Raw genomic sequence first — 26,151 nt, forward strand, 5'->3', positions numbered from 1 at the left:
GCACAAGCTGGAACATGGGAAGTTCTGTTGAAATAGGAGAAAAAACTGATTTGCTGTGAGGGTGACAGAGCCCTGGGCCAGGCTGCCCAGGGAGGGTGTGGAGTCCCCTTCTCTGCAGATACTCAAGACCCCCCTGGATGCAGCCCTGGGGAATGTGCTCTGGGTGATGCTGCTTTAGCAGAGGGGCTGGACTGGATGATCTCTGGAGGTCCCTTCCAGCTCTGACAATTCTGTAATTCTGTTGCTCCCTAAGTGCCCAGAGAAGTTGGGTCCCTCTTTCCTGCTCAGAAGTTGCAGCAAATAACCTGCACTGCAGTTGAAGTGTGAGCAAGTGTTTGAGGAACTCCTTCCTTTTCCTTTTGTTCAGAGCCATTATTGCTGTGCTACTGGGATGCTTGGAACCATCCAGCTCCCAGCCTTCCAGCAGGGTGGGATCGAATGGCAGGTCGTGGAGGGCCAGCCTTTATTTCCCAGTTTTCTGTGTCTCCTGGGATCCCTGGTGCTCTTTAGAGGGCTTACCTTGTCATGAAGGATGCTACAGCTCTCCCTTCAGGAAGCAGGCTGGAGAAGGTGACAGTGCCACCTGCCTCTGTGCACTTTCTTCCTGAAATGCCTTGGCTGTGTTGCTGATTTTCTTCAGAGGGATCCTGGGCCTGCTGTGGGACTAGTTTGTAGCAGGATTGATATCAGGCTGCTAACTCTTTCCTGCTGTGGAAACACTGGGAATGCTTTACTTTTCATGAAGTGGCCATATGGCATTTTTCCATTGTGTCACCCAGCTGGCATGACATAAAAGGAGCTGGTACTGAAGATACTCTGCTTATGAGCTGTGTGATTTAAAGAATAGGGTAGGAACTTGGACTCAGAGATTGAAAGCATATTGATTGCTGGAGGCAGCCAGCCTTTCCATCTTGTGCATTCCAAGGAACAGAGTCTGGTGCTATATTGAAACAAAGCCACTTGTTTTGGTGTTTTTTTGTTTCTTTGCTAGGTTCTTAGGCTTTTACAGCTCTGCTTTCTGCAAAGGGTTTGGAGGAAAAATTCTGTCTCAAGTGTGCAGTTCTGGGAAGAGCTGAACACTTGCAGCTCTTCTTCTCTTAAGGAAAGTTGGTTTCCTCTCACCTTGTGTCCTGGTTTGAGCCAGGATGAAGTCAGTTTTCTTTTTACTTTTCAGTTAAAAGAAAACAAGCTTCATCCTGACTCAAACCAGGACACCTTCTTCTGGTGATGCTTGAAGATAATATTCATGGTTTACATGTAGACACACAGGGCAGATTTGAGTTTGTATTGCTTCATCAAACATCCCAGGTTTACATTTGTTTTTGCCAACCTGTTTTCTTCAGTAACTGCTGAGACAGTGTCTTCTGCAGATGAATGTCATTAAACAGAGAGCAAACTTGTCTCCTAATGCAGCTAGAAAACACTGGGAAGAAAAAGATCTTTCTGGAAAACAACTTTGTCCCTGCAAAATGCTGAGTGGAGTCCTAAAATTCCAAATGCTGGAGACAAAATTAAGCACAAACTGAAACAGGCTGTCATCAGCAGAGCTGAAATTGTGAATTCCACTCTCATGTTTTAGGCAGTCATATGAAAAAAACAAATATTTTGAGAAGAATAAAGTGGTGGAGGAGGGAAGCTTGGCAGAAGTTCAGTGGGTGGAAGTCTCAGATCCCACCTGCAGCTTTGTCTGAATAATGTGGATGGTGGTTTTGACTTCATGCATGTAACAGCTGCCTTGCTGGAAAAGGAAAAAATGTGGCACTTGAGGCAGCAATAAATCCTGGAGTGGGGCCTGCAGGGTTGTGGGGTTTTTTTGTGTTGTGTTTTTTCTGTTGTTTTTGTTGTTTGTTTGTTTGGTTTTTTTTAACAGCCAAGAGTCTCGGATAATTAAGTTTCCAATACAAATGGATTTTTGATTTCTCACTGAAAAGTCATCTGCTGCTTGTCTTAAGTCTTGCCTTTTAGCTAACAGTGGTTTGTGAGGCAACAGTTGCTTGTCCTTACTAGATCTGTGACCATCAGATTCACTTCTTTATCTTCCCCACCAGACTATCCTTGTTACTGCTGGAAGTTCTCAGCTTGGACACATGAATTCTTAAGAGTAAGGTGCAGTAAAAATATTTAAAATAAACTCTGGTTACCCATTCTAGGGGGCTTGGATCTACATGATCTTCGAGGTCCCTTCCAACCCAAACCATTCAAAGATTCTATCACCATGGGATGGTTTGAGTTGGAAAGGACCTGAAAGATCACCTAGTTCTAACCCCCCTGCATGGGCAGGGACACCTTCCACCAGCCCAGGCTGCTCCAAGCCCCATCCAACCTGCCCTTCAACACTGCCAGGGATGGGGCAGCCACAGCTTCCCTGGGCAACCTGGGCCAGGGTCTCACCACGTTCTTGATAAAAGAAGTCTCTTTTGAGAAATGGTTCCATAAAAAACAGGCAGAGTCACATACATGCAGTTCTTTTCAGTAAAACAAAACACAATTGTATAGACACTTTCAGATGGTCATTGCATGTTGAACTTCTCCAGGAGCTAGTGGCAAAGTGACCTGAGTTGGATGCTTGATGCTTCTGCAGAGATACAGCTGCTAGAAATGGGTCATGGCTGCAGTTCTGGAGTTGGAAGCTCCATTTGACATGAGAGGAGTGGGAGGAAAGTTCCTTCCTCACCCATGCTCATCATACCTTGGCTTGTAAGTCTCCTGATCTCCAGCTAGTGTAGGTAATTGTATCTCATAATCCTGTTTAATTAACTGAGTTTCATTTTAAATGACAGGCTCTTCAATCTCGTGATTGTAGTTGGGAAAAAAACCACAACCCAAGAGTGTTACACTAATATAACACTCTCTCACTTCAGATAAGAATCTTTCTTGGTTTTTCTATTCAACTGGGATGTTTCAACTTCCTATAAATATTTACATCCCTGTGCTACAGTTGTTTAGATTCAGTTGCTCCTCAACTTCTGTGATGTCTAATTCCTAATCTTTTAGGGATGATCATATTCTTTCCTAGTCTTCTCTTTTGCATTCAGACAATGAATTCTAGGGCTTTTTATCATCATCATTAGCTGTTCCAGCTTTTTGGACTAGAGTGTCCTACTTCCAACACATCTCCCTTTGTTTCAGCTCCTTTTCTCCTCCTTTTTCTTCCCATGGAACTCAGAAGTTTCCAAGATTAGCCTTGCCCCATTCTTTTCAAGAAAACTTGAGTCTGGAGGAAACAGGAGACTCTTCTAAGGTCATTAGGCCTAGATAATTAGAGAGTCTTTCTCAGGGAATTCCTGCACATGTGCAGTCATCAAATTAAAAAGCTCTATTGCAATTAAGAGGCAGATGGGTTTTCATGGTTTCTAACTGTAAATATCCTCATGTGGCCTCAAAATCTGAGCCATCTCCAGGTATCTGGGGCACAGTGCTGAGATTGCCATGGAGCAGAAAGTGCTTCAGTGTTCTTCCCAGGCTACCCTTGAAGCAAGTTTTCAGTGTGTCCTCAGTGCCTATTACCTGTTGTACTTTTCTACTAGGGGAAGAAATTCTTCCACTCATAGCTTAGAGTAGGTCTCTGCAAGCAAAGTTGGTGGTGGCTGCATTTGCACACTGGATTTCTGCTGCGGGCAAGGGTTTGTTTTGGTTTTATTTACTCAGGGCTATTCTCACAGAATACTTTCCCCTGTTCCACTAAAGCTGGTTCTGGCAGTAGGTGTAAATAATCTAAAAATCTTCAAAAGAAGTGCAGGAGCACACAGGGCAGTGTTGCTAAAGGCTGGGATTTTGGCTGGATCCACATCTCTTGAGTGCTCAGAGGGAAACACCAGTAGCTTCTGATGCTGAAGATGCTCCGTGGTTCACCCTGGGGATTAGAGGTGATTATTGTTGTGCATAAATCAGTGGAAACCTGGCATCTGGAAGCTTGCAGGCTTGTCTCTGGGTTTAGGGTGTCCTGTCTGGCTTATTTTCTTGGAAACCTCTGTCCTGAGCAGAAGCAGAGTGATTTGTGTAGGAGTTTCACTGCCTCTTGTTGTCTGATCCCAGCTGCTGGTTTGTGGGGCTAACTGACATCACCTGTCCTTAAAAATTTCCACTGCTGAACAGAACCCTGGAGCTGAGGAAAGGGCAGGATATCTGCTTGCCCCAGATGGTTTTGAACTCCTCGTTGCAGCGGGAAACTCGATGTTTTGGTATTTGAAAAAGCCTCCAAAACGTCCCCCGTGGCTTTGAAATGATGCCACGTTTTGGAGGCCTGGATTCGTGCCTCAAGTTATTTTTGAAAAGAACAGGAACCTAAAAATAACCATGTGTACTTTTCCAGGCAGAAATGACTGGGTTTGGGGAGCCAAATGCTTGCATGGAGGCTGCTGGAATGAGACATCCTGCCTGTGAATTGATGGCTTTGTGGAGCTGGGCAAACAGAGCGTTACCGGAGAGACTCCCAGCCCTGCTCTGGGGTGAGGATGGAGCCTCCTCCTGCCACAAGGGCTTGACCTTCACCAACTGTTGCTCTGCAACATGATGAACACCCAGGCACTGGAGTGCACCTCTGGGTGCTTCCCCCAGGCACTGACCTGCCTGTTTTCTTCAAGTTACAGTGATCAGGTGCCGTTGAGCCTGTTTCTCGGCACTTTCTGTAGAGCAAATTTATGTTTGTGAAACCTGAATAAAACCCCTGTTTTGGTTTCTAAATTAAGAAACAATGCAGGCTGGCAGCTCTCTGAAGAGGATTTCACTGAGCTAATTATCCTTTTAGATAAAGCAGGTCTTCTGCATTGTCTAATCAGATGAAAATATCTGCATTACAGATGGTCCCTTCCATTCATTATTCACTAAGGAGATTAAGTTTCGCAGAGAGAGGAGGAACACAAGGGGGGTGGAGACACTGGTGAGAAGAGATTGAGTGCATCCCCAGAGCTGTCACTGCTGCTTTTTGCACCATCTCCCTACATGACATTAAAGGACCATGATTTTCTGCTGGTTTAGCTGCTGCAGCCCTTGGCCAGGAGTTACTGTCAGCTGGAATTTCCTTACCAGTTCTTGTTTTGCTCTCAAAATGATTGTAAACCACAAAGTTGACTGGGACTTTGGGAAATTTTGCTGGATTCCCAGTGTCAGTGGATGGGGAAGGCCCTGCTTTCCTCCTTTTATTGACTCCTAGAATGGTTAAGATTGGAAAGAACCTTAAAGATCTTCAGGATCCAACCTCTCTGCTTGGGCAGGGACACCTCCCACCAGCCCAGGTTGCTCCAAGCCTCATCCAGCCTGCCCTTCAACACTGCCAGGGAGATCCACAGCCTCCCGGGGCAACCTTTTCCTGTGCCTTACTACCCTCATGGTGAAGAATTTCTTCCTAATATCTAACCTAAATCTTCCCTCTTACAGTTTAAACCCATCACCCCTTGTCCTATCACTGCTGAAAACCCCCTCCCCAGCTTTCCTGGAGCCCCTTCAGGCACTGGAAGGTGCTCTAAGGTCTCCCTGGAGCCTTCTCTTCTCCAGGCTGAACACCCCAACTCTCCCAGCCTGGCTCCAGAGCAGAGCTGCTCCAGCCCTTGGATCACCTTTGTGGTCTCCTTTGGACCCTCTCCAGCAGCTCCATGTCCTTGTGTTGAGGACTCCAGAGCTGTCCTCAGTGCTCCAGGTCCAGTCTCAATTTTTAGGCCATCATTCATTGCTCACTTTTCCCCAGGTACAGTAGATGAAGAAACTGGTCATCAGGGACAGTCAATCAGGCAGCTCTTGTCCTCTGTTCAGAATGTAGCAGACCACTGGTTCAGCAATCACTGTCTTGCTTCCAGAGGGGAAAAAATAACCAATTTCCTCCCAACCACAGTTGATCATCTGCTTATTTCTGTACTCCAGTATTTTTCCTGGTGATAATTTTTCCCTCAACTGCTGGCTAAGAATGACCCAGGGTAGCAGTATAATACAAAAATAACCCTGTTTAAACAGGGCTGAGGTTCATTTGAATTGTAACGTGGCCTCTATCTTCTGAAGTAGACAGGGGGAAATGTGTGTTCAGCCTCCATGTGTTATGAAAACTAGAGATTTTGGTTCCTGACCACACAGGCAGGACCAACCTATAGTGTAACTGGATCCAACTAAAGTTTAACAGCCACTTAGCTTAGATTTCAGGACCTTTATGTGAAGCTTAGTATTTCAAAATAATTTTATGTTACACTGGGTCTTTGTTCCTTCACTAGATTATGGCTTTATAATTATGCTTCTTTATTTCTCAAATGTTTTTCTTGCTCCTGTCTGTATGAAAACCTCATGTAGACATCAGAAATTTAGTGGTGGGGGGGACTGCAGTGGAGAAGCTGACTTGCAAAAATTGGTATAAAATAAATATAGCTGCCTTGCATGTGGATTTTCTTCTGTTGTGTCTTGGTTACTCGACCATGAAACTAGAAACAAGAACAGATAAGACTTGGAGACAAAATTATCTCTTAAAAATTTAGAGGTGATCTCAATTCACAAACAGAGCACAGAGAGCTCCAGAAAATGTTTCTGTAAATGAGGAGGGAAAGACTCAGTTCCCTTTAGAACTGTTCTGATGCTGCATTGAGTTTCTCCTTTAGGTTTTAGGAGTCCCTCGTGGTGTGGTAGGTTGGATCTCTCTGAGTTCAGTCTCCCAACTTAGACTTTGTTTTTGCTGTAGTGGGGATATCAAAACATGCACCTCCCCCAGCAGGTAGTAGTTCTGTTCTAAAACCTTATCTCAGCCCAGCTCTTCGGTGGAACAGAGAGTTCTGACTCACACTAGCTGTTCCAAACTCCTCTTTTCAGCACGTTTAGCTTCTAATACTCAAGTCTCTCAGCAAAGTTCTTGATCTGTTGCCCAAGAACCCTTGATGTTCACTTTTCTCAGCCCTCTCCTACAGTGTGTAGCAATAGAGCATTTGGACTTCTTTTCTGGGTTTTTTTTTTCCTCCCAAGAAGCCTCCCCACTCCTGCTGGCAACTGTGGCTTTGTCCTTCATGAGGGCTCTGACAAGTTTACCCCCTTTGTCCTCCCTTCTGTGGCTCCAAGTGGCATCAGGCTGCTCTGCTGGGAAGAGGAAGCCACGGTGAAGGGCACCAGGCTCTGGTGCTTCACTGAGACAGGCATCCTGGCTCAGCTGGTGAGGTCTGGAAGTAGCTGGAGTGTGTTTGCATTGCAGGGCAGGCACTTCTGTTGGAGTTGGCACTAAATGGGAGGAAGTGCTGGGATGTGAAATGTTCCCTTCTTTCCATACAAAGGAATTTGTGCAGGAAAAGGATCAGCAGTCCCTGCAGTCACTGACATTGCTTTGGTGTTCTGAGATTCTGATCAAAGCCATCATCTTACTTGCCCCTTCAAAGTGTGTCATAATTAATTATGATGCTTATTATTGCTTATTATTTTCATTATTGCTTATTATTTTTTCTCTCCTCCTGCTTTCCTCCCCCACCCCTCCTCCTGCCTTCCTCGTGGCACAGCCAACCAGCATGGCCTGTAGATCCTTCTCATTTCAAAAGGATGACTAAGAAAACATTAATCTGTGGAAGAGCTGGGTGATTGTGGGTATCAACCTGGGACTTGATGTGGTTTCATTAGAAAGGCACTTTATAAGTCACTGAAGTCGTAACTAATTATTTTCAAATGAGGCCTTTATGTTACTTGGTTTCCAACTTGAAAGTGTTTGAAACATTCAAGATTTGTAGTTAGTGCCACAAAAGTCAGATGCTTGTCTGTCTGTTGCAGCAAGAGCCTGAATTACAAGCTGATGTTTTCAGCAAGTGCTGAATCTCTTTGCTCTGGTTCTAGCCCTGCTAAGAGGGCTGAGAGAACCACAGGGGTCAGCAGGAACTTGAAGCCATCAGCAGATGTCTCCTCTAGTACAGGTGCTGCATGGCACTGCAGGCTTCTCCATGGAGCACAACCTTCAGAGGGCATTGGTGATACCTGGAGACCCTTTGCCATTCATCCTGTGTCACGTGAAGGGTGGGAGCAGAGAGGGAGGCACCTCCAGAACCCAAGGAATGGGCAGAGCCAGATGCTGAGCTCTGGGTACTTTGTCTCCTCAGCATTCCCTAAAGACTTAATTGAATCATGGAATGGTTTGGGTTGGAAGGGAGTTTAAAAGATCATCTAGTTCCAACCCCCTGCATGGGCAGGGACACCTCCCACCAGCCCAGGTTGCTCCAAGCCCCATCCAACCTGCCCTTCAACACTGCCAGGGATGGGGCAGCCACAGCTTCCCTGGGCAACCTGGGCCAGGCTCTCACCACCCTCACACTCCAGAATTCCCTCCTCATGTCTCACCTCAATCTCCCTCTGCCAGTTTTCATCCATCCTCCCTTGTCCTCTCCCTCCCTGCCCTTGTCCCAAGCCCCTCCCCAGCTTTCCTGGAGCCCCTTCAGGCACTGGAAGGTGCTCTAAGGTCTCCCTGGAGCCTTCTCTTCTCCAGGCTGAACACCCCAACTCTCTACTCCTGTGGTCTTGTTTGTAGTAATTGTCACAGAGTTGGTGCAGTAATTTGGCCTTGTCTGAAGGAAAAGGGGTACAGGGCAGAAATGAACAATATTAACTCTTGTGTGTGTGTTTTTGTTTGTGTTCTTTGTCTTTTTTTTTTAAGCTGGAAAGAGGTGACTTCCTCTCAGAAGAATGGAGAGAGAGAATTGCAAACACAAGGTACAGTACAGCAGCTCAGTGCTGCTTTATGAACTGAATATTTGGGAGTGTGTATAATGGAAATTGGGAGGCTGGCCAACTTTTTATATAGAATTTCCATAGCAAATCCCAAAGTCTATCTGCCAGCTTTCATACTGGCCTCTTTAGATCCTGTTTACTGCCTAGAAGAATGGGTTTAAAATGGGTGTCCCATGATATTACACTCAAGGGTGGATCCAAGATAAATTCTGCTTATACAGAGAAGCAGAAACCTCTGTTTGTTTTGCATATCCATGTAATTCATGGCAGTGATTCTGGCAAAATACGAGTTATTTTGGGTATTGGTGCTACAGCCAGGCTCACTTTCCATTAAAAAAAAGCAAAAGCATGAGACCCAAGTGAGTCTGTTCTAACTTAAACTGGGAATTCAGTCGAGCTGATTGTCTTGGAGATTCATTTCTGGGAAGATCTGTGCAGAGGGTTTGACTTCTTTCTGTTGGTAGCAAGAGGAGAGGAAATTTGTTTAAAGCAATAGAATATTCTTCTGTATTTTGAAAGGCTTTGCATTCTTTCAGCCTTATGGACAGAAGAAAAAAGTCTTTGTTTTTTTATGTGACCTTCTGGGTCACCCTGTTAAGGTGGGGAAATGGAAGACAGTTGTCAAAGAGGGCTTCTCTGAAAGCCTTCAGTATTCTGGCAACTTCTGGATTGCTTCCAAGACACTGGAGAGTTACTCCATCAAGAAGGCAGCTGCCAGGCTGATGGCTTTGACATTGTTATGTACCTCAGTCAAACTTTGGGAGGTGCCTTTTGGTTCGTGGACAGACTTGTCCTGATCCTGCAGCACAGCAGGGTTTTGAATCATTGCTCTTCCGACTTCTCCCTCCTCTGCTGTCTGTGCAGCTTCTGTTGGAATCAATTTATTTATTTTTAGCTGAAATACATCTAGCTGCCTGTAGAAAAGCTGGTAGATGTTTCTTCTGTGTGCTGTGCAGCTGATTGTGTGCCTTCTGATCCACAGTCCCCTTGCTCTCTTGATACAGAAATGCCAAAAAAGTCACTTTTTTCCCCCCCCCAAACTGTTGAGTGTTTGTGTTCTGAGTGTTCCAGCTGCTCAGGGTCTGCTCTAAGGAGCCTGCAGATTGTCTGATGAATTCCCATTGGAGTTACCCAATCTTGGAGACTTAAGTTGAAGTGTCACCCTGTCCCTGAGCCTGGGCTCTGAGGGGTGTGTTTGTCCCAGACGAGCCAGCGAGCTGGGCAGCACCAGCATTCCCGGTGCTGCCTCCACTTGTGGCTTCCCAGTAGGTGCAGAAGAGAGGGCTGAACTCAAGCTGGACTGGGGGCTCCTGTGCTTCTCTCCTGTGCCAGAATGAACACTAAAAAAAACATCTCTCTGGTAAACTGTGCCTTTTTCCCTTCCTCTCCTGGATGGTTTCTTGTCCCATGAACGTGCTTGGCTGTTTTGCAAGGCCTCTTCTTGGCACACGGTGGGAAGGAGGAGGAAGAAACCCCTGTTAGCCTTACTTGCCAGGCAGGGTTTCCCAGATTTCCAAGAGCAAGGCGTAGCAATAACTTCTTTTTTTCTTGGTGTATAAACATATTTTTTCATCTGTGGTTTTTAATAGCTTTGGCTGCTGCTTTGAAACTCAGTGTCCGTGTTGAACATGTTTCATGATCGTGTTTCGTGTGTGGAGGCACTAGGAGGGGAGTTTTCAAGCAGACTTCTTGCACAGAAATCAGATTTTCATGTTGAAACAGCAAGCCAGAAGAGCTTAAACAGTTTCTGTGTGCAGGGTGCTCAAGGGCTTCCAGGAGATGTTGAGGGCTCTTGTTGCACACTGGTAGGAAACAGGCACCAGGGACCATCAGACCAGGCCCAGGCTCTTAAAAATAAAGAGAAGATTTATTTTTTAATCTGTGCCATCTTCTATATCTTCCCCAAACATTTTTATCACTTGTGTGATTCTACCTTCGTGCAAGTTTCTTTGTTTCCATATGACTGGGTTTGTTGGGTTTTTTTCTTTTTTCCAGGAACAAAACCCCCTTATTTGATTTCCTAACCCAGAAAGATGCAAATCCTTTGTTGTGATTTTAGGGTGAATTTGCTGGGTTTAAGGCAGAAAACGTGCAGGGAGATTTCAGCTGTGTTTTTGCATAGTGGGGGAATTTGGGTCTAGAAGAGCAAACTTCCTTTGATATTTTGCTGTAATATTTTAAATGCATGTGAAGAAGTGATGGGATGAGTAACAGTGCTGAGAGATGTCAACTGTCTTTTTGCATAATGGGGGAATTTGGAGCTAGAAGAGCAAATCTATTTTGATATTTTGCTGTAATATTTAAAATATTTCAATATTTTAACTATGTAATATGGACGGGGAGAAGTAATGGGTGGAAATGTGTGTCTGTGGTGTTGGAGCATTGCTTTTCGGGGGGGGGGTTGACTCCTGTGTGGTGGTAGTTGCTGTGTTGGTGGTTGGTCTCACCGTGGCAGAGGGGTGAAAACACTTAGTGCCTTGTTTTGTATTGAAACTTGAGGTGCAAAACTCAAGCTGTGTGCTGAGAGGAGCTGGCAGAGCAGGAGGCCTTCAAGATTTTTTAAAAAATACAAGTATGTGGGCAGTGTCTGTGGCTGCTAAAGGCAAGGGACTGTTCTGTGTCACCAGGCAAACCAGTGTTTTGTTTGATGGCCACAGCTGCACAGGCAGGGACAAGCAGGAGCTTTCAGTTTCATAACTGGCTGCAGAGGTTGAACATGACTGTCAGTTGTGGCTGGGGGGGTTGTTGTGTGTCTGTACTTGGGTGCCATTTCCCTGTCCCTCTTCATTAACTTGGCCATTATCTTGCAGTGTTATTTTTGTGAATAATTTTGCCTTTGGTCCTGAGGTGGATCACCAGCTGAAGGAGCGATTTGCGAACATGAAGGAAGGTAACAAGTCCAACTTCAGACCTTTTCTCCTTTTGTTTCCCTGCTTGCTGTGGGAGCTGGTGGTGGGAAGGGCTTAGAGCCATCACAGACCAGGTTGGTGGGTTTCATTCTGTGCCTGCTGGGCATCTGCACCACAGTGGTTATTCCTTGGACTTCCCATTTTCATAGAATCATGGGATGGTGAAGGTTGGAAGGGACCTTGAAGATCAATCAGGTTCCAACCCCCCCTGCTAAGAGCAGGGACACCTCCCACCAGACCAGGCTGCACAAGCCTCATTTTTAATATCAGCCCTGCTCTTCCTGGTTTCTTGGAGGTAGCTCTGCAGGTGAAGCTCCTGGTGGGGCTCTGTTGGGGTGGGAGGAACTGCTGGTCCTTGAACTGGAGCCAACAAAACAGGCAGTGACCAAGGCCCAGAGCTTCCTGCCTGCATAGACAGGGCTTTCCATGCCCAGTTTCTATCATAGATGTAGTTGGAATTCTGAATTCAGTTACTGGAATCCTGCATTTGAAGTTGTCACATTCAGTACTGGGTATTAACTAATCACTAGTTAACTAATGTCAGTGGGGACACTGTCACTGGCTGCTTCTTGAGCACTGCAGGCACAGGGGATGCCCAGTGACCCCCCTGTGGCCCTTCCCTCACCCAAGAGGTCTTTATCTTTTTGTCTTAACTGCTTGGATAAGTAACCATTTTATTTGGTTATGGCAGAAATTACAAGTATGTCTGAGAAGAAAAATGCCTGGCATGAGCAAAGAAGCTGCAGCTCCCCACTCTGCAGCTTTGTGCTGAACTAAATCATGTGACTTTTGAGCTCTGCTGCAAACCATAAGCACCCAAATTTAAACTTCATTTTAGTAGTTGATCTATGATGTTTTTTGTTTTTTTTAAACTTTTGCTCAGTGGTGGCTTGGGAGAAGGTTCCTTGGGTGGCAAGGTGAGGAGGGGAAGGTTCAAGAGCTCTTTACAAGCTGAAGAGACCTTGGTTCTCATCCCAGAAGGTGCTCAGGCTCTGTGCCTTGGGCTGGATGACCACAAATAGCTCTGAAATGGAGATGAGTGTTTAAAAAAAACCAAGAGCTTTGGGGGTTTATGAATAAAGACACTAAATAGGAATGAGATAGAGGCGTTCCTAATTGGAATTTATATAGATTGCCACTGGGAATTCATGTGCTCCTTTCTGGTTAAGTGTTTGAAGATCTGTCATTTTAAAGTGATCCTTGAGGTGTCACCTCATTGCTAGTGGGACTAACAGACTGACTTTCTTGGATGCTGTCAGAATGAACTTTTAAGTAATTTTTAAACTGCTTTTAATGATATGCAAATGGTAGTTTTATTAGGGCTGCTCTTCAGGGCTCTGTGCTGGGTTATATTTAATAAGCAGTCATTTCTGGAAGAAACAGTGGTAGCTGAACTTGTCTTTTTTGTTCTTTTTCCAGGTGGGAGAATTGTGTCCTCAAAACCTTTTGCACCTCTAAATTTTAGAATTAACAGTCGAAACTTGAGTGGTATGATTACCTTTTCTATTTTTCATTACAATTCTGGGGTGTTCATTATATGAATGTGTCTGTGGTGGGTTTTTGTTGCTCTTTAAAGAGTTGTGGAGGTAACTAGGCAAATGCTGTGGTGTTGTTATAGGGTAAGGGCTGAAGTGACGTGTCTTGGGAATCAAACAAACAAAAAACCCCATCCAAGGCTAGAACAAATAGACACTCTTTTTATGGGGCTCATCCTGCTGTGTTAAGTTGTCTTTAATGTCATAGAATCATGAAATGGTTTGGATTGGAAGGGACCTTCAAGATCACTTAGATCCACCCCCCTGCATGGGCAGGGACACCTCCCACCAGCCCAGGCTGCTCCAAGCCCCATCCAACCTGCCCTTCAACACTGCCAGGGATGGGGCAGCCACAGCTTCCCTGGGCAACCTGGGCCAGGCTCTCACCACCCTCACACTCCAGAATTTCCTCCTCATGTCTCACCTCAATCTCCCTCTGCCAGTTTTCATCCATCCCCCCTTGTCCTCTCCCTCCCTGCCCTTGTCCCAAGCCCCTCCCCAGCTTTCCTGGAGCCCCTTCAGGCACTGGAAGGTGCTCTAAGGTCTCCCTGGAGCCTTCTCTTCTCCAGGCTGAACCCCCCAACTCTCCCAGCCTGTCTTCATAGAGACCTGTTCCATGTCACTGTTTCCTGGGCTGGGCATTGGTTATAACTGAAGAAAAAGAAGGTGTTTCCAGCATGATTCATTTCTTTCACTGCTGCTTTCTGCAGTGAGTAACTTTCCTGTAGATTTCTTCCTCCCTGGTTAAGTTTGAACAAGTAAATCCCACCAGTCAGGATTTGTAAGGCTTAGAAGCTGAAATGCTCAGCTGAGTGCTGTGTCCTGTGCTCTACACTGATCAGACAAACCTATCCCATGAACACCCACTTGCTGTTTTATTGCCAACAGTTTTGTTGTTTTTTTTTTCTCCTTTGAACACAGCAGACTTGATGTTTGCCAGTGTTGTCCTTTGCAACTGCAGTTTAGTGAGGTTTTGAGATTGCTGACACCCCATCTCGTTGCTTTTGCTTCTGTCCTTTATTTCAGTTTTTATTGTTGAAATTTTTCAAGTAGAAGAATGAGCCAGGATGGGGTTTACACACAGTTACTGTGTCCTGTGCAAAATACTCCCTACATTTAAAATACACCTTGTGCAAACATGACAAGTCAGGTTCTGGGTTAAAGAAGCTGTGTTTTCTGTTTCTGGACTGACACTCATGCTGAAACTGCATTTCAAGAAGAGTCATTTGGATTGTTTGGGAGTTATTTTTACTGAGGTTGTATTGTTGTCAATGTCCCATGCACTGGACACCCAAAACTGCCCTTTTCCTTCCTGTTTGAGAAGTTTTTCTGTGGCAGCTGCTTGTGTGGGACCTTAGGAACATTGTGCCATGCCATGCCTTGCCAATCCTTTGTAGACTTGACAAGAAATGGAAAAAAAGGCAGGAAGGTCCTCCTGGGAATCCTTAAACCCCCAGAGAGCTGGGATCAGCCTGTCAGTTTGCTAATAAGACAAAGAGCACCTGAGCAAAGCCTGGACCTCTTTTACAGCACACTGGGACTGGATGAAATACAAGAAGGTCCTTCTGAGGTTTCAGTTAGACCTGCCCACATAAATACATTTGTTTTTGCCCCTCGAGCCTTTTCTTCCCTGACCATTTCATTCTCTCTCTCCTTGCTAGGTCTGGGAGACTGCAGGTATTAAAAACATGGTGGGGAGGCAAAGGGGCCAAGCTGCACCACTTCTTTCACCTAATGAAAACCTCATTATGACCATGAGTTGAGCCAGTTCTCTGCCCTATTTCAGCTTTCACCCCAGTGTGGATCTATTGGGAAGGTTTTCTGGAAAGCTGAAGTTTTCTTTATCTACTGTTATTTAATGCTTAATGTGGATGTTGATGTTAAAACAGACAGAGATAGCTAATTGGGTGAAGGAGATTGCTTAGCATGAGAACAGATAATAGTTTCCACTGAAAGGAAACTCCTCCAGGGATTCAGATACAAGATCCTGAAAGGAAGTTACCTTTGCTTGCTACAGGGAGGGACAATTGTGGGAATCAGCTTTAGGTCTTAGCTCCATTCTGGGACCATCCTGTATTTGGGAAATACCCATATCAGCTGAACACACACGGGATGTGCAAGACCTGGGTCTTAATGGCCTGTTTTAAGTGACATTTCCAGGGAAATGTCACCCACTTAGAGCTCTTGGCATCCAATGTGGCATCCAGTGTGGCCAGTATCTTTCCCAGGCAAAGGAGGTGATTCCCCTCTGCTGTACTGGCTTTATGCTGCTGCCCTACAAGTTTATTTTACTATTCAGCAGGGTTTTTCTGTCCCCAAGTATGATTTGAGTCACGTGGCTTGCCTGTCTATCTAGTGTTTTGATCTAAAATATGAGAAGTTAAATAATTTTTAAAAATACAGAGGAAAAGATGAAGCTTTAAGCAGCAGGCAATGTTTTTTCCTCAGTACCATTTTTGTCCTCAGTAGATCCATCTGGAAAAAAGAAATGGAAATGTGGAAAGAGTTGGGACAAACCAAAACAAGTATTAAAATGTGGTTAAATAGTGGTTGAAGTTGCTGAATCCCAAACTTTGGGTTTTGACTCTTTGGGGTAATTTTCTATTTAATTAGAAGTGTGTTATAATTTCTTCTCCAGTCGTGTCACTCAGTGGTTATGGAAATGCTGAGACTCATCCCACACCTATTAATTCTAGGGAACAAAACAAATACAGGCAAGAAAGCAAATACAAAACATGTTTGTCCCCAGTCCAAATATAGTGTAGTTACAATTTGCATGGGTTGGATGTGTGTTCTGTTACTGGTGCTACCTAATTAAATCCTGCCTGTTCCTACAGATGTGTTGTCCTTGTAAAAGCCCTCTGAGGCACAACAAGGTTCCTTTTGTTAAAAGCTTGTACTAGCACAAGAATTTTACTGTAGAATGGCTGTTTCTGCAGAAATGAAAGGTAGATCTTCCAAATTTCTCCTAAGTTTTTTGCAGGGCAGATGTAACAAGAGAGTCATAGAATCCCAGACTGATTTGGGTTGGAGGGAGCTTAAAGATTACCTAGATCCAACCCCCCCTGCATGGGCAGGGACACCTCCCACCAGCCCAGGTTGCTCCAAGCCCCATCCAACCTGCCCTTCAACACTGCCAGGGATGGGGCAGCCACAGCTTCCCTGGGCAACCTGGGCCAGGCTCTCACCACCCTCACACAGAATAAGAATTGGCTTGTTAAACTCACTGCAGTGTTTTCCTCTAGGACATCACTCCCCAAGTGCAAAACTCTTTGCTTGGAATGTGCCTTTCCAGTTGCACGGCTGGTTTCAGCTGAGTAGAACTGAGTGGCAAAGCAAGTGAACTTTAGTTTCCTTCCTTGATTTTCTTCCTGTAGATATTGGCACTATCATGAGGGTTGTGGAGCTATCACCACTGAAAGGGTCTGTGTCCTGGACCGGGAAACCAGTTTCTTACTACCTGCACACTATTGACCGAACCATAGTGAGTATCACCAGTGCATCCCTGGCTGCTCTGCCTGCTCTGGAACCAACCTGCCAACTTCAGATCCTTGGTCTTGGGAGGTGTTTCCATGTTCCTCTGTGTGTTTGCAGAGCTGTAGCACATCCAACTGAGATGGGTGCACTTCACAGAATCCCAGAGTGGTGGGGTTGGAAGGGACCTCTGGAGATCACCCAGTCCAATCCCCTGAGCCCACCAGCCCTGCCTCAACCACCCTGTGCAGCTGGGACCCCACCATGTCCTCAAACAAAGGCACAAACTATTTCCCTACTCACCCAGGACCAGGAGCCTTGTCCTGCAACAGCAACGCCCAGAGCTGTGTGGGATGAGCAGACATGAGCAGGTCATAGAGTGGGGAGGGTTGGAAGGGACCTCTGGAGATCACCCAGTCCAACCCCCTGCCAGAGCAGGATCCCCTAGAGCAGATCCCACAGAAACATGTCCAGGTGGGGTTGGAATATCTCCAGGGATGGAGACTCCACAGACTCCCTGGGCAGCCTGTCCCAGGGCTCTGTCACCCTCAGAGTCAAGAAGTGTTTCCTCATGTTTAGCTTGACCCTCCCGTGCTCCAGTTTGTGCCCATTGCCCCTTGTCCTGTCCCTGGGCACCCTTGAGCAGAGTCTGGCCCCATCCTCCTGCCACCCCCTGGAGATCTTCACCAGCACTGACCAGATCCCCCCCTCAGCCTCCTTTTCTCCCAGCTGAGCAGCCCCAGCTCTCCCAGCCTTTCCTCCCAGGCAGATGCTCCAGCCCCCTCAGCATCTCAGTGCCCTGGGCTGGACTCTCTCCAGCAGCTCCTTGTCCTTCATGAAGCAGCAGAGGGGCAGGATCCCCTCCCTGGCCCTGCTGGCCACACTTCTTGTGATGCAGCCCAGGACACAACTGGCCTCTGGGCTCCAGTGCTCACTGGTCGGTTTTATCTTGCTGCACAGTGTGCCTGTGGCACTAAAAAAATGAATGTCAGTGGCTTCTTGGTGTAGCTCATCAGAAGGGAACTAGTTGATTTCTGCTGTTCTGCATTTGTCTCAAACCAGTATTTTGTTCTTTTGTGTTTGTCTGTCGTGACTTTGAAAATGATTCTATTTTATTTCTATTTTCAGCTTGAAAACTATTTTTCTAGTCTCAAAAATCCAAAACTCAGGGTAAGTTTCTGAACTTTCTGTAAAAAACTCCAAATAATGGAGCAGCCACTGTGAGGAATTTAGTCACTTGTTCAAGATGGACAGAATTGATAGCAAAATCAGATTTTCCTGTTCAGCAGGGAACGTGGGTGTGGAGCCAAAGTGAAGTGAAGCATCACGTGCCATCGAGCACTAATGCAATCCTGTTCAAGAGCTTTTCTAATAGAGAATTAATGGGGCAGCCACGAGGCCATTTTCCCTTGCATTGAAGGTCTATCAAGAGCTATTTGTCCATTAAAGAGCTGAGGTTGGAGAAGGAAATGATCATTTGAATCTGTCCCAGTGTTCAGCCTCATGGAAACGAGGCTGAAGAGCACTCTGAGATGATCCTTTTGGGACGTGCTATTTGAGACATGAAATGTGTTGTCAGTTGCTGCAGTCTGTGCTATCACATGTGGAATTAAAATGCCAGAGGATTTTTGAGCCTCTGCTGGGCTCTATTAGTCTGAAACAACCAGTGGGGCTGGTATTCCCAGTTAGAGAATTAAGGGAGGCTACTTAAATTAAAACTTCAGGTGGATTTTAGTCTTTGGGGTGACTCTGCTGAAAAGAGACTAATGGCAGCTTTGAGGCTGGGTTGTTTCAGCCTGCTGAATTCAAACATGGGAGGGAAAAAAAAAGACTTTCTCAGAGTGAAAAGAAAAATCCAGGGTGGCATCCATGGACTTTTGCACTTCTCTGCTTTTAATGATGAGGCTGTTAAAAACTGCCATTTATAGCTGGTTGATAACACGCTTAAATTGAAGAGGAGCTGGAATTGCCAGAACTCTTATGCAAATTAAATCTCACCTGGAAGGTACAAAAGAGGCTCTGAGGGAGCCTTTTGACATTTCCTGTCCTTACTGCCAAGTTGCTGCTTTTTTCTTTTTGCCCCTTTTTTTTAAGTCTCCTCTCCAGACTTGGCTAAAGTTGAATTAGGTGACGGTTCATGGCTCTGCCATTTCAAGTCATGGAAGATTTTTGTCAAGTATTGTAGCAACATGTGACATGCTGAGGGTAGAGGTCAAGCCCCTGAAAAGATTTTCAAAAAGAAAACAAACTGAAAACCTGTAACACCAGTGTGTGATCTGGAGGGTGGAACTGGGAGGGGCAGAAGAAGGGAAGAGGTTGGAGCTTCATCTCCTGTGCCCTGTGGCTTCATGTTTGAAAGGCAATAACAGGCAATTCAGAGCAAAAAGGTGATGGGCACCTTCCCTTTCCCACTGAGTTTTGTGTGAAGCAGGGTAGGTTTTTTTCCCCTTGCTGATAACAAAGGATTGTTTGGTTTGAGGTTGTTTTTTTTAAAAAATGAGGCATCATATGATAAGAGCACTTGCACCCAGTTCTGGTAGAAGACTGGGAGACACAGTGCTCTGAATTGACATGTGAGAAACACAGAACCAAATGATGAGGTCTAATGATGAAAATGTTTGTCCAGGAGGAACAAGAGGCAGCTAGACGTCGGCAGCAAAGAGAGAATAAGAGCAACACAACTACTCCAACAAAGGTTCAAGAAAACAAGGTGAACATGCTGTATTTTCTCTTTAGCTGTGCCTGAAGTTACAGTCTGTGTGAGGGAAAGGCCTGATTCTGGGGGAGGGCTGGCTGTTCTGAACATATGAACTGGTGTAGCTCTTGCTGTGGCCAAAAATATGATGGAGTGGTTTAGTAAGAACTGCTCTTGGGGAACTGCATCCCTCATTCTGGAAAAAAAGTGTTGCAAGATGAATAGAATAGTTGGTTGTCCACCCTGCGTTACCTTCATCACCAGCTGGCAGAGCTGAGTCATAGAGTCATCATGGAGTTATGGGATGGTTTGGGTTGGAAAGGACCTTAAAGAACATCTAGATCCACCCCCTGCATGGGCAGGGACACCTCCCACCAGCCCAGGCTGCTCCAAGCCCCATCCAACCTGCCCTTCAACACTGCCAGGGATGGGGCAGCCACAGCTTCCCTGGGCAACCTGGGCCAGGCTCTCACCACCCTCACACTCCAGAATTCCCTCCTCATGTCCAACCTCAATCTCCCTCTGCCAGTTTTCATCCCTCCCCCTTGTCCTCTCCCTCCCTGCCCTTGTCCCAAGCCCCTCCCCAGCTTTCCTGGAGCCTCTTCAGGCCCTGGCAGGTGCTCTAAGGTCTCCCTGGAGCCTTCTCTTCTCCAGGCTGGACAACCCCAACATTAAGCTGTTGAGTGGAGTTCAAAGCTTGCTGAGTCTCTTTTGCAAAGGCTCCATGCCCATTTAGTTGCATAATACTGTTAGGTAGTGACTGTTCATGCACAAAAATATGAAGTGTTGAATGTACTTTGACTTTTTAATGAAATTCAGTTGATGAATATACTTACTATGGGCTTGAATAATCAGTTTTTCTTAGACAACAGCTGCAAATTTCCTTCTCTGTAATGAGTAAATCCAGAAAAGAATTAGCTTCTTGGGTGATGGGGACAGATCTTATCCCAAGCAGGTTTATTTCACAGGCAAGTTATTTAACTAAAATGCTTCAGTTTCCTTTCAGATAATGATTAAACAAAGTTATTACTAGTTGCTTCAAAGAGATGCTGCGTGTGTAGCTAGAAATGACTAAGGAGCTTTTTGGCTTTTTAAAATATCTCGTAGGATTCTGGGGCTGAAGAAGAAAAGGCTGGGGCAAATTCTGTTAAAAAGCCATCTCCCTCCAAAGCACGGAAGAAGAAGCTCAGTAAAAAAGGAAGGAAAATGGCAGGAAGGAAACGGGGACGTCCCAAGAAAATGAACCCTGCGAACACGGAGCGCAAGACCAAGAAGAACCAAACTGCTCTAGAACTTCTGCATGCCCAGACTGTTTCCCAGACATCTTCATCCTCTCCTCAGGGTGAGTTCAAGGCTGGCAGTAGAAGCCTCCCCCTGCCACATGAGCCTAGATAAGTGTCTGAGGCTCTGAATGCATGTTGGGAGGTTGTTCTTTGTTGCTGGGTTTAGCTTGGGTTTGTGTCCTGATTTCTGCCTTGCCACCACAGAAAAGCTCCCCTTGGGATGGGGGTTCTGCCTCTGTGAGGAGATGGGGATTGAATCTGACTTGTAGGTACTTGGGCAGAAGCTGGAGCTGAGCTTTGGCGTAGAGCTGCTGCTCTAAGGATAAGTTGTAAATGTCCTTCCAAGCAATTTGTTGCAGTCTGCTGATCTAGCTGGCTTTTTGGATCTTGCATCATGAAGGACACGCTTCCTAATGGAAAAGCTGCTGTGCTGAAAGCCAGAAACTCTTGACTTTCATAATCATAGAATTATGGGATGGTTTGGCTTGGAAGGACCTTAAAGATCATCTAGATCCAACCCCCCTGCATGGGCAGGGACACCTCCCACCAGCCCAGGCTGCTCCAAGCCCCATCCAACCTGCCCTTCAACACTGCCAGGGATGGGGCATCCACAGCTTCCCTGGGCAACCTGGGCCAGGGTCTTACTCCCCTCACACTCCAGAATTTCTTCCTCATGTCTAAGAATCTGAAAGCTTCTCTTGGTTCTCTCTTCAGATGCATACAAGTCACCTCATAGTCCATATTACCAACTACCTCCTAAAGTGCAACGGCATTCATCGAACCAGCTACTGGTGACACCTACCCCACCTGCACTACAGAAGCTGCTAGGTAAGACCATCATGTCACTGTGTCTGTCATGGGAACCTCTACTTGGAGGTTTCTGGACTTAAGGTAAATCAAAGGGAAAGCTGCACATGGACCAGGAGAGGGGGGTGGCTTCTCTCCAACTTCCCCCTCCTGCCCCACTTCTGCTGGCACCACCGCGGGGTCTCTTCTCTGGCTTGTCTTGTCTTGGTCTGCATTTGTTTTTTGACATTGTTTCAGTTCTTGTTTGGCACAAAAGGAAATAAAACTTGGGTTTAGCAGGAATTCAAAATAACTTTAAATGGAAATGGCTAGTCAGAAATAACTTCACTTTAAATGAAACCATTCTCTTATTTTGAAGTGATACAGTCTTGGAGAGCACCACTCCATGTCCTCTGCAAAAAGTAGAGCAAAGTAATTGAGACACTGTCTGAGTGTTTGAGGTAACAAAGGTGTTGTTGGAAAATAGGCCCTGTGTGTAAGAGGTGATTGAAGGAAGAACTTGGAGAGTATTTTTTTGGATCTTCTGGTTCCTTCCCCCCACCCCTCTCAACTGTTTCTGGCCTTTGGCATTGGGCATGAGCCAGTCTGGGATCATGTGGGAATCTGATGTAATGTTCCTGTCTGTGTAGAGACCAAGGGATCTGTGATGTCCTTAACTCCTGCTCTCTTGTTGTGGTGTCTTCCAGTTATGATTGATTTCTTCCCACAGAGAAGAAGAGTTAGAGGGATGTTTCATGTCAGGGGGTGGGGAGGAGCAGGGAGGATGACACTTGTCTGGAGTGAACCTTGGTGCAGAATCTCTGTACCCTCTATTGCATGTTGTGGCTGCCTGTGATTGCAGCAGTCTGGACTTAATCATGTGGTTGGTTTTCTGATGAAAAGGCCCCAGTGGGGAGAGGGAAGGTCCATTGTGTAACGGGAGACTGGAGATGGAAGGAGAGTTAAGAAGCAAGTGTTCCTTGGAGGGCAGAGTAACTGTGGGTGTAGAGCTTGTCATCTGGCTGGAGGGAGGAGCTCCAAGCCCAGTCTTGTGATGCTGGGAGAAGTTCTCTGAGCTCAGGGCTGGTTTTGGCTGCTGCAGCTCATCTCTTTGATTATTTCTACTTACAGTGCATTAAAAGCTGTTCAACTCCTCTTTCATCTTGCAAACACACCATTAGCACCCATCATCTTCCTCTGCATTATGGAATGCATTGTCATGACTTCCAGTGGGGCACCTATTATGAGAGCTACTGGATCCAAGAGTTTAGTTTCCAACAGAAGATGGATTTTTCAGCATGCTCTAAATTGAGCCTTAATAGCTTGGTCTGACACTCCAAATAAAAAGCAAGAGAGAGCAAAGTGGGGAGAAGTGTCAAGGGAGAATAAGTAGAATCACAGCATCATGGAATGGTTTGAGTTGGAAGGGACCTTAACGCCCATCCAGTCCCAACCCCCTGCATGGACAGGGACACCTCCCACCAGCCCAGGCTGCTCCAAGCCCCATCCAACCTGCCCTTCAACACTGCCAGGGATGGGGCAGCCACAGCTTCCAAAACTTGGGCCTGTGTCTCACCACCCTCAAACTGAAGAACTTCCTCCCAATGTCCAATCTAAATCTCCCCTCTTCCACTTGAAAACCATCCTTGAGTAGGAGCATTGCACCTTCTCTCACTTGAAATGTATCATCTCCTTATTTGTTTTGCAGACTCTTTCAAGATCCAGTACATGCAGTTCATGGCATACATGAAAACTCCACAGTATAAAGCAAGTCTCCAACAGTTGCTGGAGCAGGAGAAGGTAGGTGTCATTTCTAACATTTCTAAACCAAATTGCCAGACTACCAGACACTGGGATGTGGGGAAAAAAAGCTGGAGGTTGGAACTGTCTGCACTTGACCCCAGTGCTGCACCAGGCCAATGATGAAGACTCTAGCAGAGCAAGAGTGCCTGTACCTGGGGATTTGCTTGCTCCTTTGGTCAGTCTTGGTGCTTCAATTTCTCGTTTGCAAACTGGGAGAGACTCACCTCCCTCTGGTTGCCTCTCCACTTTGTAGGTCTTACTTCACCATCTCTGTTTTTCCCTGTGATATGAGGCTGTGACCCCTTTGCAGGGAGCTGCTGTCACCAGCCCAGTCCTTTTCTCCCATTTGGGACTGGCAGCTGCTTCTCTCTTCTGAAAGTCTCATGGGTCACAGGAGCAAGAGGTGCTGGTCAACCCCTCCAGCATTCTGAACACATTCCTGCCCTCCACTTAGCAGGATCTCCCTTCATGGGATCTTTCAGCTCCAACAAATGAATAGCTGTGTGTTTTGAAGACAATCCTCATTACACACAAGTGAATATTCTGCCTTTTTGTCCCACTGTTCTTTTGCCACTCGAGGAGAGCCTGGATGAATGGAGTTCTCTAGCATCAGGATGGCTCATTAAACTTGTAACAAATTGAAGGATGGGGTTAAAAAAATCCAAACTGTCACTACTAATGGAAGAGACTTAATGAAGCAGCCTTAGTATTGATAATCTTAATATGTTAAGGTTGCACTGGAGGGCAAAGTGTCAATTAAGCAAGTTGTGTGTTGAAACACATGGAAGGGCAAGAAAACCTTGCAGCTCCAAGTGTGACATTTTCCTCTGCTATGGAACCATCTCCCCAGCAGAGGGAGGAGATTTACCAGCTAAACATCTTTTCTTCTTGTCTTCCTCAGTTGTGAATAATTTAATTGCTTTAGAAATTAATCCTGATGAGGGAGACTGTGTGGTGCTACTTCTGTGCATGAACTTCTCCCCACAGAGCTCAGCCATATTTTGTAACTCCTGGTCCATTCCAGCTTTTGGTAGCTCCTGTGGAAGCTTTCCTTTTCTCTGAGGCCTTTGTGATGGAAATGTCAGCATAAAGCTGTAGCATTGTGACATGGGGTTTTCCATAATAGGAACTGTTTTTCCAGATGAGAGAGGCTAACTTGTGCCACCCCACTTATCATAGAATCATTAAAATAGTGTGGGTGGGAAGGGAGTTTAAAGATCATCTAGTTCCAACCCCCCTGCATGGGCAAGGACACTTCCCACCAGCCCAGGTTGCTCCAAGCCCCATCCAACCTGCCCTTCAACACTGCCAGGGATGGGGCAGCCACAGCTTCCCTGGGCAACCTGGGCCAGGCTCTCACCACCCTCACACTCCAGAATCTCCTCCTCATGTCTCACCTCAATCTCCCTCTTCCAGTTTTCATCCATCCCCCCTTGTCCTCTCCCTCCCTGCCCTTGTCCCAAGTCCCTCCTCAGCTTTCCTGGAGCCCCTTCAGGCACTGGCAGGTGCTCTAAGGTCTCCCTGGAGCCTTCTCTTCTCCAGGCTGAACACCCCAACTCTCCCAGCCTGTCTTCCAGAGCTGCTCCATTATTAGGTGCTTCTTATTACTGAGACACTGTTGACACTGAAGTGCTGTTCATGCAAACCATTTTTCTGCAGTTCTTTCCCTTTATTTTCACAGCAAACAGCACTTTGAATATGGATTTTTTTCCTGAAGCAGCATATTTTCCTGCTTGTCCTGTGCTTGTCAGGGAAGTCAGCATGAAGTGAATTTACCTCCTTGCACAGAAAATAGCAGGAGAAATGACAGGGTGCAGGTCTTGTGCTGAGCACTGCAAGTATAAATGGGGAGTGTGGAAAAGTAATCACTTGGTGGTGGTGTCTGGCATCTGTTTCATCCTTTGAGACATTAAAATGAGAGAATTCAGGATGAGAATATTTTTAAATGAATGGTTACACTGAGAACCTGGCAAGTTAAGCTTCACCAGAGGTAGAACTTCCTGGATTTTTCAATGAAAAGCTTTTTTTTTTTTTTTTTTTTTTTTTTTTAAAGTGCAAGGAAAACATTTCTGTAGTAGGATTTTAAAATAAACAAGGTGCTGGGAGCTGCATGTTCATCAGATCACCCTTAGATGGAGCTGTCAGCTCCTCCACTCCTTGTAAAGGCTGAATGGAGTGATGGTTGTGGAAGCAGGAAGGATTTTTTCAGCGTCCCCTGTGGCAGTAGGTTCAGCAGTGCAGTGACTCAACCCTTTTCCCAAGTCCTTGGCATGAGCAGCAGCAGGAGCTGATGCCAGGCCCTGGGTTTTCTCACACGTGTAGAACATGCCAGGCCTGCTGCTTCACTTCGTGAGTGGGTTGCTTGGAAGTTCAAGATGCGTTTTGCCTTTGGCTTCCACTTCCCCAGAGTGATGGCTCAGTTGCTGTGTGATTCCTATTTGGCCTCAGCAGCAAAAGCTGGAGGGAGGTGCAGTCTCCAGAGCCTGCTCTTCTTGCTGCTCTCATCTTTCCATTGGGAACTGGATAAATGAGACTCCTGAGCCAGTCCTGTCTGTGCCCTTTGCTGCTCACATCGTGCATGACCATGACATGAGTAAGCAAGTATCCAGTAAAGGAATGTTTTGGGCAGGAAGTGTTCTGTGAGGGGAAGGTTGGGGTGGCCTGCCTAAGTGATTTTGGCATTAGAAGTACAAGTGGTTTGGCTTATTTATGACTTTCCTCCTACCTCCCCCACAGTGTATTTTCATTTACTGCGTGTCTTCCGTGACTGTTGTGTAGGAAAACTGAACTGAGACTCTGGAGATTCAGATTCTGTTCCCACTTTAGTAACAGATTTCATACAGATCATCTTTTCCAGTTCCATTTCTGCTCTGTAGGATGTATTACTTCTTTACAGTGTGCTAGGAGGATAAAAAAACCCGAATCTTTAAGGCTGTCCTGATTATATTTTACCACATAGCAGTAAAAACTAGTTAAAAACTCTTTTTCAGCTTGTTTAA

The 26,151-nt window shown here is 45.9% G+C and overlaps 1 protein-coding gene across 5 annotated transcripts in view; it reads left to right on the forward strand.

Annotated features, from left to right (window-relative positions):
• DOT1L (DOT1 like histone lysine methyltransferase) overlaps positions 1-26,151 on the forward strand; it is an 84,566-nt gene that overhangs the window by 33,868 nt on the left and 24,547 nt on the right. For all 5 annotated transcript variants that reach the window (XM_051639563.1, XM_051639565.1, XM_051639564.1 and 2 more), the window contains exons 8-16: positions 8,594-8,649; positions 11,478-11,557; positions 12,996-13,064; positions 16,489-16,595; positions 17,714-17,755; positions 19,212-19,295; positions 20,388-20,622; positions 21,278-21,391; positions 23,058-23,149. In XM_051639563.1, coding sequence (XP_051495523.1) covers positions 8,594-8,649; positions 11,478-11,557; positions 12,996-13,064; positions 16,489-16,595; positions 17,714-17,755; positions 19,212-19,295; positions 20,388-20,622; positions 21,278-21,391; positions 23,058-23,149 — 879 coding nt within the window. The remainder of the gene's footprint in view (positions 1-8,593; positions 8,650-11,477; positions 11,558-12,995; positions 13,065-16,488; positions 16,596-17,713; positions 17,756-19,211; positions 19,296-20,387; positions 20,623-21,277; positions 21,392-23,057; positions 23,150-26,151) is intronic.

Source organism: Apus apus, chromosome 24, assembly GCF_020740795.1.
Source record: "Apus apus isolate bApuApu2 chromosome 24, bApuApu2.pri.cur, whole genome shotgun sequence".
Classification (NCBI taxonomy): domain Eukaryota; kingdom Metazoa; phylum Chordata; class Aves; order Apodiformes; family Apodidae; genus Apus; species Apus apus.